This window comes from Lytechinus pictus, chromosome 5 (assembly GCF_037042905.1).
Source record: "Lytechinus pictus isolate F3 Inbred chromosome 5, Lp3.0, whole genome shotgun sequence".
Taxonomy (NCBI): domain Eukaryota; kingdom Metazoa; phylum Echinodermata; class Echinoidea; order Temnopleuroida; family Toxopneustidae; genus Lytechinus; species Lytechinus pictus.
In genome coordinates this window covers 11,483,941-11,503,102 of record NC_087249.1, presented here as the reverse complement: position 1 = coordinate 11,503,102, position 19,162 = coordinate 11,483,941, and the positions used below count along the sequence as shown (strand labels likewise).

The 19,162-nt window shown below is 35.2% G+C and overlaps 1 protein-coding gene across 1 annotated transcript; it reads right to left on the bottom strand.

Annotated features, from left to right (window-relative positions):
* Nucleotides 1-1,602: 1,602 nt before the first annotated feature.
* LOC135154098 (probable serine/threonine-protein kinase kinX) lies at nt 1,603-18,863 on the bottom strand. The gene is made up of 6 exons (XM_064099329.1): nt 12,131-18,863; nt 11,272-11,322; nt 10,118-10,244; nt 9,393-9,535; nt 5,376-5,526; nt 1,603-1,666 (listed from the first exon to the last, which is right to left on the bottom strand). The coding sequence occupies exons 1-6, from the start codon at nt 12,672-12,674 to the stop codon at nt 1,603-1,605; spliced, it is 1,080 nt and encodes a 359-aa protein (XP_063955399.1). The 5' UTR covers nt 12,675-18,863.
* Between the last annotated feature and the right edge of the window lie 299 nt (nt 18,864-19,162).

Here is a 19,162-nt window from a genome sequence, read left to right as displayed (position 1 = left end):
TGGAGGTGAAGTCAAATTAATTTATTTATTTAATTTATTCCTGTATCCACGTAATAGCTCCTGGTACCTGTCAGCATGCTGAGACTTCATTGTTCCACTGCGGGTGACACTTTGTTTCATACAGTGGATCAGTGGTTGGTGTCGTGTTGTGGGTCCTCAAGCATGCAGACAGGGTATATTTATTTATTGATATACTCATATTACATGTATTATTTTGATGTTTTTATAGTTTGTGATTTTTTTTCAATGCACTTTTTGTTAAGAAGAGTCTGTGGATAATTTTTGTGTTTTTAATCATTGAACATGACAAAATAATTGAATGGAATAGAAAAGCTTGTACCTGTATCACAACCCTTCCATTTTGCTTGAATGCTTTGGCAACCTCTCCCACTTTCATGTTGGTGAGCACACAGCTTCTCGGAGCACCACTAAGTACTGCTGTCAGAAGTAGGAAATCTCGTACGCTTCTTACATGCTCCCACTTTAGGTTCTCCCCAGCCAAGTGCATTTCTGAAGAAATAACACAAGTGAATAAGTAAATCACAAAAAATGCACAATGCATGTCCTTGCAGAAATGTAATAGGTGTTACAAAACATTTGACACATTTGATTTTGATTCAGACATTGGACAGCTGCATAGTATACAATTTGTTGAATTTTGTTTGGTTTCAAAATTAACAATGATTAATTCAAAATTTATCTTTTAATTTGAAATTATTAAATTTTGGAGAATTTTCATCCCTCTGTGCTAAGAGCCAATTCTACAGCAGGTCAATGGTATGTGAATAACAACAAATTTATTTAATTCAATCCAGATCGTTCCCTTTGGTACATGACAGCAAGAGAGAGAATATCATATATACTGCAATCAAATGAACCATTTTTTTCGGCTTATTAAAGCCACATTTCACTGAAAGTTATTTAAAAACTGTGTAAACATTTACCTTTTTCTTTTTGGGAGGGGAGGGTGCATAATTTGTAAGTTAATTTGCATTATCAACACCATTTAAACACAAGTTTTTCCAATGACACTAGTAATTTGACTGCATGCAGTCAACTGGTATGCCCCAGTCTTCTCAAATTCTGCAATTCTTACCTGAATTTTTTATATAATAATTTCCCATTATGCATTATTGTGAAATTCATAATAGGATCCACACATTTACGGTCCTAGATTTAAAAGTTTTAAACTCAGTTTGTTTAGACCTACATTCGAATGAATTGTCTGAGTTATTTGTTTGATTTTTTTCAATACACTGCATTTTGACAGCCTAGGTTGGGTGGATATACATAGCATGCATATTGATTAATGATTAGTCAACAAATCAAAGATAACTGGTTGGGGAGGGAGGATGTGGGAAACGACTAAACATAAAGTTATATATGACCTTTGACCCTGGGTGGATCTGGCCCGAAATCTAATCAGTTCTTCAACACGTCACAGGGGACCTTTGGGCCAAGTATGGTCAAATCCATCAAGGAGTTCTTAGAATTACACACAAACATAACAAATCCAGCCATGCGGACAATCCAAAAACATAATGCCTCCAGAATCTTTGGCGTGGACGAATAAAAATACTAATAATCGGCAAACCTTTCACATCACATGCTTGCTTGTAGAGGGTATTGTAAAACATCTGCAGGTCCTCCTTTGATAGCAGTTCCTCTGTAACAGAAGAATATGATAAAATCAGCAATTATGAACTTGAAATAAAGTACAAGGTGGTTATTCCTGCGGGAAGATGCCCCAGCCCCTTATTCTCTACAGCTCTTGCAATAAAATTTGGGAAAAAGTGAAAGTCAGATCAGAAGGCATCACTAAATAAACTTGCATCTTTCTTCTCCTAAATTTTCGCAATCGTCAATTGCATTTTTACTGGGCTTAGGTTTTGTTGTTTTGGAACATTGCATAGTAAGATGTTTTGCCAAATTTTAACATTTAACAGATTTGGTGTATAAAACCTGCAGTTAATATGTTTTGTGCTATTTACAAATTTGGGGTAGACTCATATTTGTAACCTCTAAACAGATTACAAATCAAGTTATTTCGAGACACTGTGGATAAGATTTGGGGTGAGTCATCTTTGCAGCTATTTTATATGCATATGTATATGAAGGACAAGGAAAGCCTTGAAAAATTTCTGTGCATGAAAAACTTTTAATATATTAAACCGAACAGTATAAATATCAAACTTTATTGATGCTGCTGCCACCGAACATGGTGACACCTACAAAATAAAATTAACATTAATGATTAGAAGCATGCATATAAGCATTATATAGTCAAATGGTATCACTTCAGTGACATTTTAACATTTAAAAAATACTAAACAAACAGCAACTATTATCTCTGCATATGAGTATACATTGCATCTATTATTAGATTGAAACAATGAACAGTTGTAACAACAAAAACTACAAAAAACTTGACTGCATGCAATTGACTGGTATGCCTCTGCCTTCCTGCAATTATTGCCTGAATCTTTCATGTAATAATTTGCCTATATGCATTCTTGTGAAATTCAAAATAGGATCCACACATGAAATTATTGATTGGAAAGTCTAAAACAAAATCATGCATCCCATTTGTTTAGACTTGCTTTCGATTGATGATGGCTGTTCTGTCTAGGGGTTAGGCCTAGGCCTGCACTACTAGAGCCCTTGTGAGTAATGAGCCTGCCGAGGTTTTCCTATGGGCGAGTGGACAGGGCAGTAAGATCAGGCACCTGTCCTTGGTAGGTTCCAGACTATTTTACAAGGCCTCTAGCATTTGCCTATCCCACACCTACACATTTATTTTTTTAAATGGATTTTGTATTACACTGTATTTTGTGAGTTCATGACATCTTTTCCAGTAAGAAATGTGATTATGGAAATTAAAGTTAAGTAATATTTATGGTGCAGTTCTAAAAACTATAATATTTTTCATTATAAATGGCAGAGAATTGGTGGGGGGGGGGGGGGGTTATCATAAAGATATGACACTGAAATTCCATAAATACTTGTGTAATCACAAATGAAAGATCCTGGTGGTGGAGACTAACCTTATATCCAACTTGACCTATGCAATATGAACACCCCCCATTTCTAACAATAATTGACCTTTGTCCTTAAACTTTGACCTTTCGTCCCAGTGTTTAGAAACTCTTGCTCATTTTACTTCTTACTTGCTACCAAATTTGATATTGATTTAAATTTCCAAGCTGAAGTTAATGGGCGAAACCTTAATAGTTTTAGCAAATGGGGCTGCAATAGTAACATTGAACAGTTTGCAAAAGAAGGGTTGTCCCCTGAACCACTTTGGATTTAAGGGAAACATTTGAACTTCACACCCCATATCCAAAAGGCGATTTCTACCAATTTTTTTTTAAATCTGACACTCATTCTAGAGAATATGAAAATGTTAAGTTACAGACAATGCATGATGAACTAAAGCTGGCTCAAGTGAGCTAAAAATAATAGAGATAACATCAATACAAAAAAAGCACAAAAATGAATTATTTGCATTATTCATAAAAGGCAGAACATTGTTAAGCAAATAGAACATTTTGAAACAAATGAAAAAATATGTTAGAAAAAACATGCATAACTTATAAACAAATGGGTATCTGAAAGTTCTTAAGAAAATGATTTGGAAAAGCTCATGAGAGAACTGGATGATTCAAATGAACTTAATCAAAAACCTTTCAAAAATGATAACGCAGCAATTTTTTTTAATGCAACCTGCAATGCTGTCTTTAAGCTCTGCTTCTCGCTCCTTTATTCCCATGGATGTCTTCTTAGACAAGGGAGTTAGGAGGTTTTCCAGTCTTTGTAGGTCTCTGTCCGTAATCTGCAGTCTCTCGACTTCCGCATATTCTACTTTGAGCATAGCCACCAGTTTTGCCACACTTGTTAGATATTTGCCGACCGTTTTTGGCTGGTATGTGGTCTTCAAGTGTTTGTATACACTAGGATAAAGGCAAAATTATTAAATAAAGATGCTACAACTTAATGTCACATAGAAAGGAAAACAGTAAGTTGTCCTAGAATTAACTTCTTGGTGTTTTTTTTCAACATATTTCTAAAACTAAAATAATTAGTTAACCCTAATCCCACTGGGTCTTGTGTTTTGGCCACCCCCCCTACAGATTTAGCTCATGAAAATTTGCGAGAAGGTAGAGGCCAATGTAATAAACAAGACTGTGTAGTGAGATTTTTTAAATTCTAATATATGTATTTTATATTAATTAATTTATGCTAACTTATGGCAAAAATATTTTTTTACCTGTAAATAAAAAAATAAAGCTTCAAGAATTTGATTTTTGGGTGAACTTAATCTTCTGAATATCCCCAACAATAATATTGTCATAATCATTACTTATGGGGCTTTGAAGTGATATGACTGAGAGTGACAAATTTGGTCTCAAAAGTTTTGCAATACTTGAAAAAAAGTCATAAATAGTCATGCCGAGAACATTAAACGAAGTAAAAAATGTATGTGGAATAATCACACGAAACCTCATTTTCTCCAACTTGGTGAAATTTACCAAATTAACACCCGCCAGTCAGCAAGAGGCGACCTAGTACTCCCTAAATGTCGCACAGAATACAGTAAAAACGCATTATGCTATGACGGCCCATCCCTATATAATAACCTACCAACTGAAATAAGATCCCAAACTAGCTTTGCATCATTTAAATTTCATTTTTAGAAACATTGAGCATTATCTAATCATGACCCATAAGCATTCTTCTTTTCAAGCTGTACCTCAATCATTATATATAATTAACATATGGCCCTAGCTCTATTTTGATATTGTTCGACTCACAATTACTTCAGCTTACTTTCTTAACAGATTTTTGGCTCATTGTAATTGTAACAATACACGTCTTATTTCTTTCACGTCATCTGCTTTTAAAATAATTTTACTTATATTGTTAATTGTATTTCCTTATTTCCTTCACGTGTACTTACTAATTCATTTATGGCTCTCTTATGATGTTGCTTTGTAAATGAATTCTCATAATTGTTATGTTATGCTATGTACACTGTTACAGGGCCCCATGGGAGACCAACACTTTGTTGAATGGGCTTCCCTGTTTTTAAATAAATGAATAAATAAAAAATACTAAAACTGGAAGGGGGCAAAATTCCCCCTCCCCCTGGTAGGTTTAGGGTTAAGAGCGAGGATATACATTCATTTTGTACTCAAATATAAATTTCTAATTTTTCTGAGGGAGCAAATATTGTGACACATTACTTTTTTTTCATTACATGCATTAACACATACTATGTAACTTTTAATTCACTATTCAGTGTGTTATAAGTCTTCAAATTATTCCATATAGGGTATCTGGCCAAGGATATATTAACCAGATTGAATCCCATATACCTGTAAATTGCATCATGGTCAGAGAAGAGTGCTGACAGGCCACCGGCAAGATCATCAATTTTTTCAAGCTGGCTTTTATGCTGCTCAGCCGTCTTCTCCTTGCAATAGAAGCTTGTGAACTGCAAATACCTTTCGAAGATGCCATCTTTGGCTAAGGAGATAAAAAATAAAATGAATAAAATAATCATAATTATTAAGGGAATAGAATGATGACATGGATGAATGCATCCATACAGTACTTTCCCTGCAACCAAACACTGCTGACATTTGGCCAGTAAATATGCTTCTGGTGCCTTCAGATAAAGGAATTTAAAATGTAACAAGTGAAATTCCTCTGGCCGTCTCACCTGCATCACGCGATTCAATATAGCAGCAGTGCTGACTTTGAAAACTACTAGAACTCGCACAAGATGTTCAGTGATACTTGGTGACTTATTTCCACATTTTATGAACTAGACCAATACACTTACAGAGATATGATGGTAACTATGTGCAACTTAGTGATGTGCAAATGAAAGAGTTGATGATGTCAGCCACTCACTCACTTTTTTTTTTATTGTTTGAATTCTACAATATTTCAATTTTTGCACACTCTTGGTTGAAATAAACAATGTTAAATTAATGGTAATTCCACATGTTCAGGAAGCAATTTCATTTTGTTTCGCATGACAATAAGGAGAAAATCGAAATATTTCATATTTCATATAGTAAAATACAAAAGAAAGTGAGTGGGTGATGTCATTAGTCCCCTCATTTGCATACCGACCAGGATGTGCATATCTGTTTTGTTAAATTAAGCGAAACTTTAAATATCATAACTTTCCTAATTTACATCTGAAATTTTCAGTGTTAAAGTTTGTTTAATTTTTCTCTCTTAATTCAAATCAACCTTTTTTGGGGGTGGACTTGTCCTTTAAAGGTATGGTTTAACTTTGTGAGCAGCCGATTTAAAAAAATTCTTAAACCAAGATGAAACATGTGTACAAGTGCATGTATTAGAACTAATAAACCCTGAAAACAACTGTTATTGAGAAAGAAAACCTAAAACTACAAGGCAAACCCTGATTTTGTAAATAAGCGTCTACTAGACGCCTAAATAGTACACATAAGTGTATGGGATGAAATTAAGGTGGTGTTTCCGGTCACTTTATATTTCAATTTTTGAAGCACTAAATAATTATTTTCGAATGCAATTTTTTCTGGGCTTCATTTTTGTAACATATCACAGACACTGGTGACATGTGTGACCTTCGAGCTCAGATTTTTTAAAAGTCAAACCAATGTTAAACAATCACTTTAAGGAAAGTACTCAGCTGATAAGCAGTAAAATGCCTAAAGCTTACAATGCTATCTTTATAAAGCTTTCAATTGGTATATGATATGATTTGTCAATTTCATTTTGGGGTCCAGTCTAGGTCTTTAACATTGAAATACTGTCCAAAATGAGGAAATCTTAAAAGCTCACCTTAAGAATTTCCCTCATTGAAGATGAAAAAAGATACATGTAGGTAGCTCTGTTCACAGCAAAGGATTCAGACATTACATTCACAACATGCATACAAAATGATACACAAACAATGGACAAAGAAAAGACACAACTTCAAAGAAACAAATATGATATGACCATGATAATGTACAGGACAAACAAAATGATCAAGAAAAGGAAAAAAAAGAAGGCAAAACACTTACAAGAAAATCCAGATGGAGTTTGAGAAGAATTGAAAAGTGGTACATGTACATGATTACAATGATGATGAGAGTGAGCAGATAAGGGGTGATTAAATACAGCAACAAAATGTGAAGGTGTGGGAGGAACAGCGGATGAGGATGGAGCATGAGATGATGGAGCGTGAGATGAGGATGGAGCATGAGATGAAGATAGAACAGGAGATGAAGATGGAGCAGCAGATGAGGATGGAGGGGGAGATAGGGATGAAACAGACATAGACGAAGCACAAGAAGGTGGTGGAGGAGGAGGACAATCCATAATTGGTGCTGTGGAATATGAAGAGGGGAATATTTTCAAAAAATTAATAATTACCTAATAACGGCAAATTTTGATTGATTGGGAATTTGGGATTTTTAAAGTACAATACAATTTCAGACCTCAACTGTTTACAAAAAATAGTCTTGTCTCTCATTAGTCTATTAGACTTGTTTAGAAAAATGATATGGCAGGGGTGTCATTCCCTTCAACTATCCATCCAGTAATGGACAAGGAAGCAAAATGAAAAACAAAGGTCACTTTTCAGTACAGTGGTTCTTGGAGAAGTTGTTTTCACTCAGTGGTATTGGTATCTTTGCCGGAATAATTAAAGCCTGATCTACTCTGGCAATTATTTTATTTTCAGTATTATGGTCAAGTATATGCGATAGACAAAGGAATCGTACATCGTACCGCGCACCCGAGACAGGGAGGTCGCCGACTGGGAAATGCCATTGGTGGTCAATCTTGACCATTGCAATCACTATCGGCCAATTTTCGTGATGACAAAGGTAGAGTCTAAGTATATAGGACTACCATAATTATGTAGATCTACGGATTAAAATAGTTTGTGGAAAAACCTTAAGCGGCGGCACAACGACGCAGATAGATTTGTAGAGACCTACGTTAGGCCTAGATCTAGACCTATAGGCCTAGGTCTACTCTAGATCTATTTCTTTTAAATTTTTATGAGATAGGACTTTAGTCTGGATCTGGAATATAGATCTAGAGTCTAGATCTAGAGGTCTAACAAAATAAAACATTATGCAACTGAAAGAATTTATGAAATAAATAGATAGATCTAGAATTCATATTAAAATCTTAACTCCAATCGTTAACAGACTTGGAGACCACCACCATAACGTGAGAGCTCTAGAGCTAGACTCTAGATATAGACTTTTCTAGATCTAGAATCTAGACTCTTAGATCTAGAGTCTGACGTTAGTGGTCTAGAATCTAAACCCTGGGGTCTAAATTTAAACAAGATGTTCAGTGATACTTGGTTACTCTTATGTCCAAGTTTCATGAATCAGATCCATAAAAATTCAAAGTTATAATGATAATTCAACAGATACCCCCCACATGGCCAAAGTTAATTGACCTTTGACCTTGGTCATGTGACCTGAAATGCGCAAAGGATGTTCAGTGAATCTTGATTACTCTTATGTCCAAGTTTTATGAACTAGACCAATAAACTTTCTAAGCTATGATGGTAATTCAACATATACCCCCTATTTGGCCAAAGTTAATTGACCCTAAATGACCTTTGACCTTGGTCATGTGACTCAAAACTCAAGCAGGATGTTCAGCAATAATTGATTAATCTTATGTTCAAGTTTCATGAACTAGGTCCATATACTTTTTAAGTTATGATGACATTTCAAAAACTTAACCTTACATGTAGGTTAAGATTTTGATGTTGATTCCCTCAACATGGTCTAAGTTCATTGACCCTAAATGACCTTTGACCTTGGTCATGTGACTCAAAACTCAGGTAGGATGTTCAGTATACTTGATTAACCTTATGGCCAAGTTTCATGAACTAGGTCCATATACTTTTTAAGTTATGCTGTCATTTCAAAAACTTAACCTTCGGTTAAGATTTGGTGTTGACGCCGCCGCCGGAAAAGTGGCGCCAATAGTCTCACTCTGCTTCACAGGTGAGACAAAAATACAAACTTTGATGAAGCCATTATTGGAAACACAGATGGACAGGATTCTTAATCTCGAAGTGGAAAATATTACTTTTTCAAAATAAATCATTGCAATGTTTATTCACAATAAGCCATTACAAATTACTACACCAGAAACATCATGCTGGTAGTGTATATGTGTGCAGGGGGGAGATTATTACCTTTATGACTAATTGCATACCTTTTCCTATATGATCAACTACAAATGTGTAATAAATCCACTTTTGCAAGAATATAAAATTCTTATGCCTGATTTTCTGTTGTTGGATTTTTTTTATAGTTTAAATGTGATAAATGGCTTACCCCATGAGATTGCTTTGACAAAATTATTCAAAGTACCTTGTTTTTCCACTGTGTGGCCATTATGTTTCCTCTTCATATGGTCTGAGAGTTTGGTTAATCCTTTTGCGGCGCAAAGGGGACAGTTCTGTCCAGTTCTCTCTCGTCCTTCATCTCTGGTTTTCTTCCTCTGAATTGGGACTCTAAAAAATAGAAGAAGTATGTCACATGTATATTACATCATATACTCACACTGTAAGAAATAAGAATTTCTCTGAACACATGATTCCCATAGCTTTTATTTTATAACATGTTGGTTTAATACCAGTTCATGAAAGCAATTCCGAGTTTTATATGACCAGAATGCAGGGATTTTGAAATTTGATTTCAAATACTTAATATATCCATGCATATTTTCAATCTTTAGAAAGTATAAATTTGCTAACTGCAGTCTGCAGATGATCACACCTTATCAATTATCAATAACCTTTTATAACACAATTATGAGGTGCAAATGTGAAAATGCTTTGTATTTCCATCATTCAGTTGTCCATTCTCCTATAATTCTCTTCATAATGAAATAGAATATTGATTTTTTTTATTGTTCAGTTCTGGAATAACAGCGACACTTCCTGTCAATGATTTTCATGCCACTTGTACAAAATTACAAACAAAACTTGCAAAGAGTTTAATCTATTGGTTACAGGAACTGGGTAGTCCCTGTGTTAAACCTATGAAATTCAGATAATCTTGGAGGCAATGGGTGAGTAAAGAACTATACTCACCGTTCTCTGGCTTGATATATGAAATGCCAGATCTCGTTTTCCTTCAGCTGTGTATGCTTGCGGCGAAGATGCCGGGCAAGCGTTCTTGTCGCAACATTACAAAGTGGGCAATTTCGCTCGATTCGATCTGCATGTAGGGTGAATAATAGTATTACTAAATAAATGTAACTAAAGGGATAGGGAATATAAAGGTAGGACATTTTAAAAAATGAATCATGAGTATAGGTCTTCCTTAACCAAATAGGCCTACAAGACTCTTATAGGAAAATTTCTACCAGTGTAGGCCTATTATTATTTTTTTCTAATCTCGAGGGATAAAATGATTAATAGAGTATATCTATTTTGTGCATGTATGTTGGGGAGTATGAGGGGAAGTGAGGGTGTATCAGTGGCACACTAACTTCTGAAAAAGGATAAATTCTACAACTTTCAATTCTATAATTCAGTATGAAATATTTGAAAACATGATTATTTGTCATATCAACAGTGAAAATGATGGAATGGTTCAAATTAAACTAGATATATATATATATTTCTTGATATTTCATGAAGGAGTATGATCATCTGTCATCTTCGGTTTACAGCTCGCATTTACAGGTCCATTCCATTTCACAAACTCATCTCCAATCCACATTAAAACCAGTTTTGACTGTCAATCATGTTTTTTTGTAAACCTGAATTGAATTGACTTGGGGTCCATACATGTTTACATTCTGTCAAGGGCCATTGCATAAAACCGGTACAATTGGTGACAATTGAGGACTAAAATTACATATTTTGACTTTTGACTTGAACACAAAACCCCCAAAATAATGATAAAAAATCTCCAGTTAAAATTTATCTCTAGTTATAGAGTTCTATGCAACAAGGCCAAGATGTTGTGTTGCATGACTGATCTTTCAGGGACTAGTCACTCACCAAAGTTCCGGACTCATTCGTGAAGCAGACTGCCTACCACTGTGAACTATATAGAATTCATGCTATCGTACCCCAGCAACACAAATGCATGCCAAGACACTTTGTTGCTCAATAAGGTGGACTGACTGTCCTATGTACAAGAAGTTGCACCTGACAGCAGGATATCATTGAACATATCCTCTACATTTCAAATCATTGCTGTATACATGTACAAATATACAGTGTAAATTGTTTACCTGCTGGTTTGGACGCCTTTTTCCCATCTTGTCCTTGCTTCCTTTTCGTTCCTTAGTACATAAATAAACAGAAAACACATTATTATTATACATGTAAGTATTTATTCAAAATCTTAATTCTATACCTTTGAATGTATAACACAATTAATTTTCCCATCTGCTGGCAAACAAAAGATAATGAATTAACCTTCTACACATTTTTTTTGTCAGGTCATGTTTTCTTGAGCGAATTCGCCATGCTCACTACGAGCATGGTTCTACTGGATACTGGACACCTTGTACTACCATGTAATACTGTGAATTCATGTCACCCACATCACTTCGCATCCTATTTCTACCTGAATATGGGAGACTCTATGTTTAATACATGCAGTTGCATGGGTCTAAGGTGTCTGAAAGCATGTTATCAACATGAAAGTTCATCTGAATGTTTATTACAGATGTTCGGAATAATATATAATTCACATTTTTTTTAGTAATAATGATTATGCTTGAAATCTTTGTTTTCCCAGTAATTATTTGAGTAAACTAGGGAAAATCACAGGAAGATTGCATTCGGATATTAGAGAGATCCTGATAAAGGGAGGCCAAATAAGAGGTTGGACTGTATAGTTTGGGTTATCGTTTATCGAGTTGTATTTGAGTGCGATTTCATGTATTCTGAATGCAGACACTCAAAACATAATAGAGGCTTGAAAGCATTTATAAATGGATGTTTTAAGTGGGGATTATCAGTAACCTTCGATTGCTACTAATCTCATCTCTTCAATATTGGTGTTATGTGAACACAAGCTTTTACTAATAAAGTTTCAGAAACAATAGGGTTAATGATTTAAGGAATTATTAACAGAGTACTGACCTTTTTTAATTTCCTCCACAGCTTCCTCTTCCTGTCCATCTTCACTGGAATATCCTCTTTCATCTTCCTCCTGCAATGTCCAGAGTTCTTCTTCATCATCGTCATCGTCATCATCACTATCCCTTGGAACTATCCCTTGGCCTGCTTCTTGTTGACTTTCCTCAGATTCCTTCCTTTGTAATTCATATAGTAGTTCCTCTTCCTCTTCTTCCTCTTCTTCTTCATAGTCATCACCATCATCGCCATCATGATCATCATCACTATCCCTTGGAACTATCCCTTGGCCTGCTTCTTGTTGACTTTCCTCAGATTCCTTCCTTTGTAATTCATATAGTAGTTCCTCTTCCTCTTCATAATCACCACCATCATCGCCATCATCGCCATCATGATCATCATCACTATCCCTTGGAACTATCCCTTGGCCTGCTCCTTGCTGGCTTTCCTCAGATTCCTTCCTTTGTAATTCATTTAGCAATTCTTCAAAGGACCCACCTTTTTGCATGTGGCTGAAGTATACTTTTGGCCTTATGCTATAAGCCAGCATTCTGGTGACATCGTGCCCATGTGCCTGCACCTGATGGTTAAAAAATAAGAGAAATTAACTCTTCATTATTCAGAAGATCCACATGCGACCACAAGTGCTCCAATATACCATCTAGTAGCAAGTTCAGAAAATAGTTGCTGAAAAATTCCTGTATTGGAAAGGCAAGCAAGGGAAGCGTGCACATGTCGCCGGGCTACACTGCAAAAACTGAATTGTTGATTCAACACCAGCCCGGAATCTATATATGTCCACACCAGAGAAATGTTAAACAACACCAGTTTGGTTTTTGGCCTCACGCCAAATATGTGTTTATACAACACCAAGAAGTATCAAAACAGCATTGGTTTGATTCCAAACTGGTGTTGTTTTAACACTTCTCTGGTGTGGACATATATAGATTCCGAGCTGGTGTTTAAACAAGACTATTATCGTAACAAACTTTATTTGTGTAATGCTAAGGAACTAGCAAAATATTGGAAAAAAAGCCATGGAACATGCAGCTAATAAGACAAAAATGAAGATTAGTTAGCACACACAAATTATTAAATAATATTTCCAAACTTTGTTCAGACTTGATATGAAAAAATTTAGAATTTACTCACGATATGACATATGAAGAAAAAAACACCCCAATTCTTAATTACATCATTAATCAAGAACATCTTCACCCGTCCGGCGAGCGTCCGGAATCATGATGTTATTTGTCACTCAAGAAAATAATTGTTTTTTGCGGAAGGGTATGCTTCAAGCCCAATGCAAAGAAAACGGTTAGTAAATATGAAATAATTTATGTAATATTTGGAATAGCGAGTGAGAATGTTTCTTGATTGTATTTCCTCTAACTTTAGTCTAGACTAATTGTTATTTTTAAAGCAATGAATTATTGCGGCGAAAATAGAAGATAGAGGGGAAGGCGGGTAAGAGGAAAAAGAGAGGGGTTTTGTGAAACAAGATGGGAAACAGATAAAGAGAAGATCGAGTAAGAAATGAAAAATAGAAAAAATGAATGATGGAGAAATCAAGGATAAAGATAGAATGATAGAGTAAACGATTGAGAAAGAAGAAAGAAACAAGAGAGAAAATAAAGAATGGAAAATATGTTGAAAATTCCTATCATACTCTGCCACCAATTATCATCAACCATTCTCCACAAAGTACGCTGCCACCATCTGAACTTTAAAAGAGCGTCATGGGCCAGCTTCACTGGCCCATAACAACAACAACATTGTAATTTAAATGCCTTAATCATTCACAAATTGCTGTAAGCGCATTGGCACACAAATTCAACATGTCACAATCACCACAACTTCTAATTGGTCACCTCTGACCCCGACACCCTAGAAATCATAAACATTCATGCTCACTTAAACTCGACACCAGTGCATGCAGAACATCTCTAAATTCAAGGCTCATGTGTCACAACAAACTTGCACTTCGCAACAATATCGATGAGTTAACAACTAATTATAAACTAGATTTTAATTCGTCATGCGGACGAATTAGGTGGTCTGTCCTTATTCTCGCCATCATGATCACTATTACCATGTTCAAGCAGATCAATATGATCTTCATGATGACAACGGAATGTTCATTAATCATTATGGATGGAATACTTGTGAAAGACGGGAGATGATAAAGCACTGTGAAAAGGGTCTCTTTGATATATGAAAATACATGTGATATGAAAAAATTATAATCTGTTTAATCTTGCTAAATTTCAACTTTCATACCTTTTAATTATCATAAAGGATCATGTACGAGGTGGTAAAAAGACAAAAAAATGAAAAAAAAAATCATCTTGTTCACCCCCAGGACTCGAACCTGCGCCCCCGAGAACTCAAGTCAAGGGCATTATCCATTGAGCCACGATAATCCCCATAGAGATTACACGTTCCCATAGAGATTAGACGTAAGCAAATTTGAGAATTACAAATCCAATTTTGCAAGCGAAAAACGGGCATGATCCTGGCGAAAAACGGGTATGATCCTGGCATCTGATCGAAAAATGGAGGGCACACTTCCGAAAACTTAGAATCTCAGCTACATCATATCAAAAGCTCAGGGATAACTAACAAGAAAAAATGGAGATATATCTCACGAAATAGACGAATGTAGAATCTACTTTTGAGAAAAAGTCATGTCCCATAGAGATTACACGTAATATGAGGAAAAATGACATGCCTCTTTTCATCGCAATTTTACACCATGATGCGTTTTTCAAAATAAAAATCCATGGAATTGACGAGAAAGAGTACATTCTAAACTACAACACATCAAAATCTGGGCGAAAAATGATCAATATTCACAGAGTTATGATCAAATTTGCATAAATTTGATGACGTCATTTTTGAAAAAATGAAATTTTCAGTTTAGGCGCAATTTTGATGACGTCATGATCAAATTGAGGGGCAATGGTGACATGAAATCAAATCTACAACTCATACTCTATCGATATATGAAAAAAAAATTTGGGTCAACGGACTATTTTAAAGAGCTACAGTGAATTTTCAATAGACATGTTTTTGCCCATATATGGCCTGTAGTGAGAGCTCGCGCGCACACATGCTGCAAAGTTTAACGGGTGATAATTTTGTTATTACTTGTCGTAGAAGGTTGGTTGATCAAGGTATCAAATTGTTCAGAATTATATTATTGATGCATTGATATAAACAAATTTGGCGATTCTATGTTGGAAGATGCAATTACGCGCGAACACGCGCGCGCATGTGTGTGCGCGCGCGTTTTTTGCAAAATGCTTAAAATGGCCTAAAACGTATGGAAAATTAATGTGGAACGAATTTGAGCATTTTAAAATTTTAATGCGCGTCGAGGTGCGCGCGCGGAATTGATGAAATTTTTAGTTGACCGTTGACCTGAAGTTGATGTATACCAAATATAGTTGAATTTTGATGACTCGTTATTGAGATATGATAATGACCTGATTTTTACAAAATGGCGCCTGGATGACGTCGCGATGACCTGATGACCTTGAAAAAGTTGATTTAACTTGAAATCATAGGGCTTGATGACTGACAGAAATTTGAAGGAAATTGACCATGTCGATTTCGAGTGAACGTGTGTACAAAAAAGTTTACGGAAGAAATAAAAATAAATAAAGAATAAAGAAAGAAAATTCTGGTGAAATCAAGAGGTGATCTGTCATCGACAGACCACCTAATAAACATTTTAAGAACACTTTTGAAATGATTTTAACTACTAATCTCATGCACTAAAACGTGCACAATCAATCAAACTTCTTTGATTCACCAACTCCACATAGCATCACAAACTACATGCAACGCTATCCACTAGTGTCTAAGCTAGCACAACTAAACTCGAGCTATCACACACAACTTCTAACTGGGGCAGATTCTCATCACATGTACTATATGTTACGGTTCTCCTATACGGTAGCAAGCAATCTAAGGCACAATGACATGGTTAAGCGTCTAGCATAACAACTAAACAATGATTCCGTTCTATGATTTTTCTGATTTACTATCTAAATGAGATGTTGAAGTACTAATTTAATAACTACCATAGTGACTAGCATGTGACCAGACATTTTAAAGAATGAATCAATCAAGCAAAATCGTTAAAGTAAACAAGTAACAAATAACTTTATTAACTGTTCTTTCCAACAATATGGCAATCAAGCCAAGAAATTCCATAAATAAAAAGCATTGTACAATGCATTTGGCACGTACAACTATGGTATCAAATCAGTTACTTGTAATAATTCATCTTTCCTATATGTACAAATTTACATCTTATTAGTGCTATCTAGTACAGGTATCCTGTAAATTACTTCTAAATATATAAATCTACTAATCTACCTGTAATTAAGCTAGCTCAGTTTTATGGGTTTTATTCTATCAGACATAAGTGAGGTAATTCATGTAATGTAAAGTTAAAACAATTGAAGTCAATTCGACCAAATTTATCTTGTCTTTCCAACTAAACCTAAACAGTAGTTCTATACTGGGCCTTCCTGGTCTCCATTCAATTCTACATAGGCTTCCTATTAGCCACCTACAAAATATTTCCAGTCCAAATTCGAGCCAACTCAAATCAACTATCTTCTAGCAGTGAGAAATATCAATACCTACATTATGCTACCACTCAACGGGAATTTTACTAACGGGTCTCTCCACCCCTCGTCTACATGTTAACTCTCTCCTGGCTAACCATGGACTACTACCCTAGTCTCTACAATAAATTAGCCTCAAATTACTAATCCCTATTTATTGCCAACTTCAGAACTTTCTATTCGGCTTTACGTACTTTAAATCAAGACATCCTGCATATCTAAGAATTCATTTCTTGCAATCTGTACTTCAGTGCCTGAACTAATCAATCTCAAACTTTCAGTTGCTTTGACTAATAATGAAATTTACTAACTTCCTAACCCTAACTGGTTCTACGCTTGAGTGCTTATATTAGAGTGAATAGCTAGAAATTGTAGAGAGCATGAATGAAAGTAAAAGTGTTTGCCAAACTGACAAGTTTCAGCCTATATACATGTAAAGCACTCCTTAAAACTACATCCTATTTACACAAGGAGCAAAATCACTTGATTCAAATATAAAAAATAGTTGCTGTTCTTGTCCTATAAAATATTGGATGCATTCAAATTTAGATGCTTAACTGAGCGAATAACTGACTTGGAATTAACTAACTACTGTATAAAAGAATTCCTAACTAAAAGAATGCCTAACTAAAAAAAAATGCCTCCCAATGAGACACTAGTGGCATTTTTAAGTAACTGAGGCCTGAAGCCTCTTCCTCAAAAATTCATCTTTTGAACCTGGAACTGGTCCTTTATAAATAAACATATAACCCACACAATCATCAATAACTTCACCAAAGTCATACATAATTTCCAAATGTCACGGAAGCAATGCTGGAAAAGGCTAGACGAGAACACAGCTGCATTTGAGACAGTTGTCAGTCTGCTCAACGACCTGTACTGCATCTCATTTTATTTCAACAAGAATTTTAACATGCTGTAAAGCACAAAATTGCTTGGTCCAAATGTAGGTTGACCTTTCCAAACATTACTTCTTACAAGTGACCATTGAGAAAAACATAAATACAATATATCTAATCAAATATGAGCACAAGAATCATAATTCATTTTACAGTTCTGTCATAAATATTCATATATCATTCACTATTTCACTGGCACTAGAGTTACCAAACTGAACTCAATCCGAATAAATGCTTCACTTGTGTCAATATAACACTGAACCAGACTAGTGCCAAAGAGTCACAACATATGCCAAAGGAGCACTAACCAAACTAGTCGAGTGCCAAAGAAACACTAGAGTGTTACTTTGTGTCAATGGAAACACTGAATAAATTATAGCATTAATCATTGCATTTATAGACATACAAATAAAATTAGACATACCTATTAATTACTACATCTAACATCAATAGTCTAAGGCATCTTTTCTACCATCTGGTATCAAAATCATGACTTAAATATAAGTTATACAAATATACACATACATTTTGCCAAAAGAGACATTTCCTTGATTAACTTTGGTTCGTCAGTCCCAAATCGCGACAAAGAAGCACAGCGCTATACTCTGTATGTATCCAACACACATATCGAATTAAACACAACCAAATTAACAGGCACACAGCCGACCTAGGCTTGCCTGGAGTTATGCATAAATTATGACATAAATTTCCAAAACAAAAGACATGTACATGTAGCTTGTTAGCTTGGGTTTCTCAGCCCTAATTTTACCAGAAAAATATCAATCAGCAGTATGATGGTGGGCCCCAAGTCTGCGCACGTAACAATTTGAGTTAAGATTTAACATGAATTTCTTCTTATTTCACAAAATCTTTTGGTTAATAGTGTTCCTTATATTATAAAGAGTAAATGTACCAAATTCTCATTAAAAAATGAAAGAAAATATAAGATTTCCTTGAAAAAACCTCGGGCAGTCATTTTCAGATTGAAAAAAAATGGTAGGCTATTAGGCCTAGGGCTAGGCCTACCCCTTGTCTGCGCACTCATTCACTTTGCACACGATTCAGGGATTTTGATGACAAACGCTGCATTTTGAGGCCGTCACATGAAATGCCCTGAATTCATTATTTTTCCACCATTTTGAGTCGAATTTTTTATGAATACCTGTCTATATTGCATGTGTACTGCAAAGTTCATGCTCATTGCGTATCTTCTTTTAAGTTTTACTAGAAATCGCGCAGATACGCGGGTGCGCAGATTTGGGAGACTGCGCAGACATGTCATGGGGAAACTGACCATATTATTATGAAAATGTCATGAAACCTGCATTGATATACCATACAGACAAGGTAATAAAAATGAAATTTAGACCTCAATAAAGACTAAGATTATGCAATGAAGCCCAAGCATTGACTAGGCCTATTTGGAACTCAGCCCAAGTCTCATCAATGATGGATAATCAGTTTTAATTGACTTCCAAAAAAAGGTGAAGAATTATTCA

Excerpts from the sequence above, each read along its gene's own strand:
- LOC135154098 (XM_064099329.1), bottom strand. The coding sequence starts at position 12,674 with ATGCTGGCTTATAGCATAAGGCCAAAAGTATACTTCAGCCACATGCAA. Across the intron at positions 11,323-12,130 it reads TGTGGAGGAAATTAAAAAAG|GAACGAAAAGGAAGCAAGGA; the intron begins GTCAGTACTCTG and ends TTATGTACTAAG. Across the intron at positions 10,245-11,271 it reads AAAGGCGTCCAAACCAGCAG|ATCGAATCGAGCGAAATTGC; the intron begins GTAAACAATTTA and ends CCCTACATGCAG.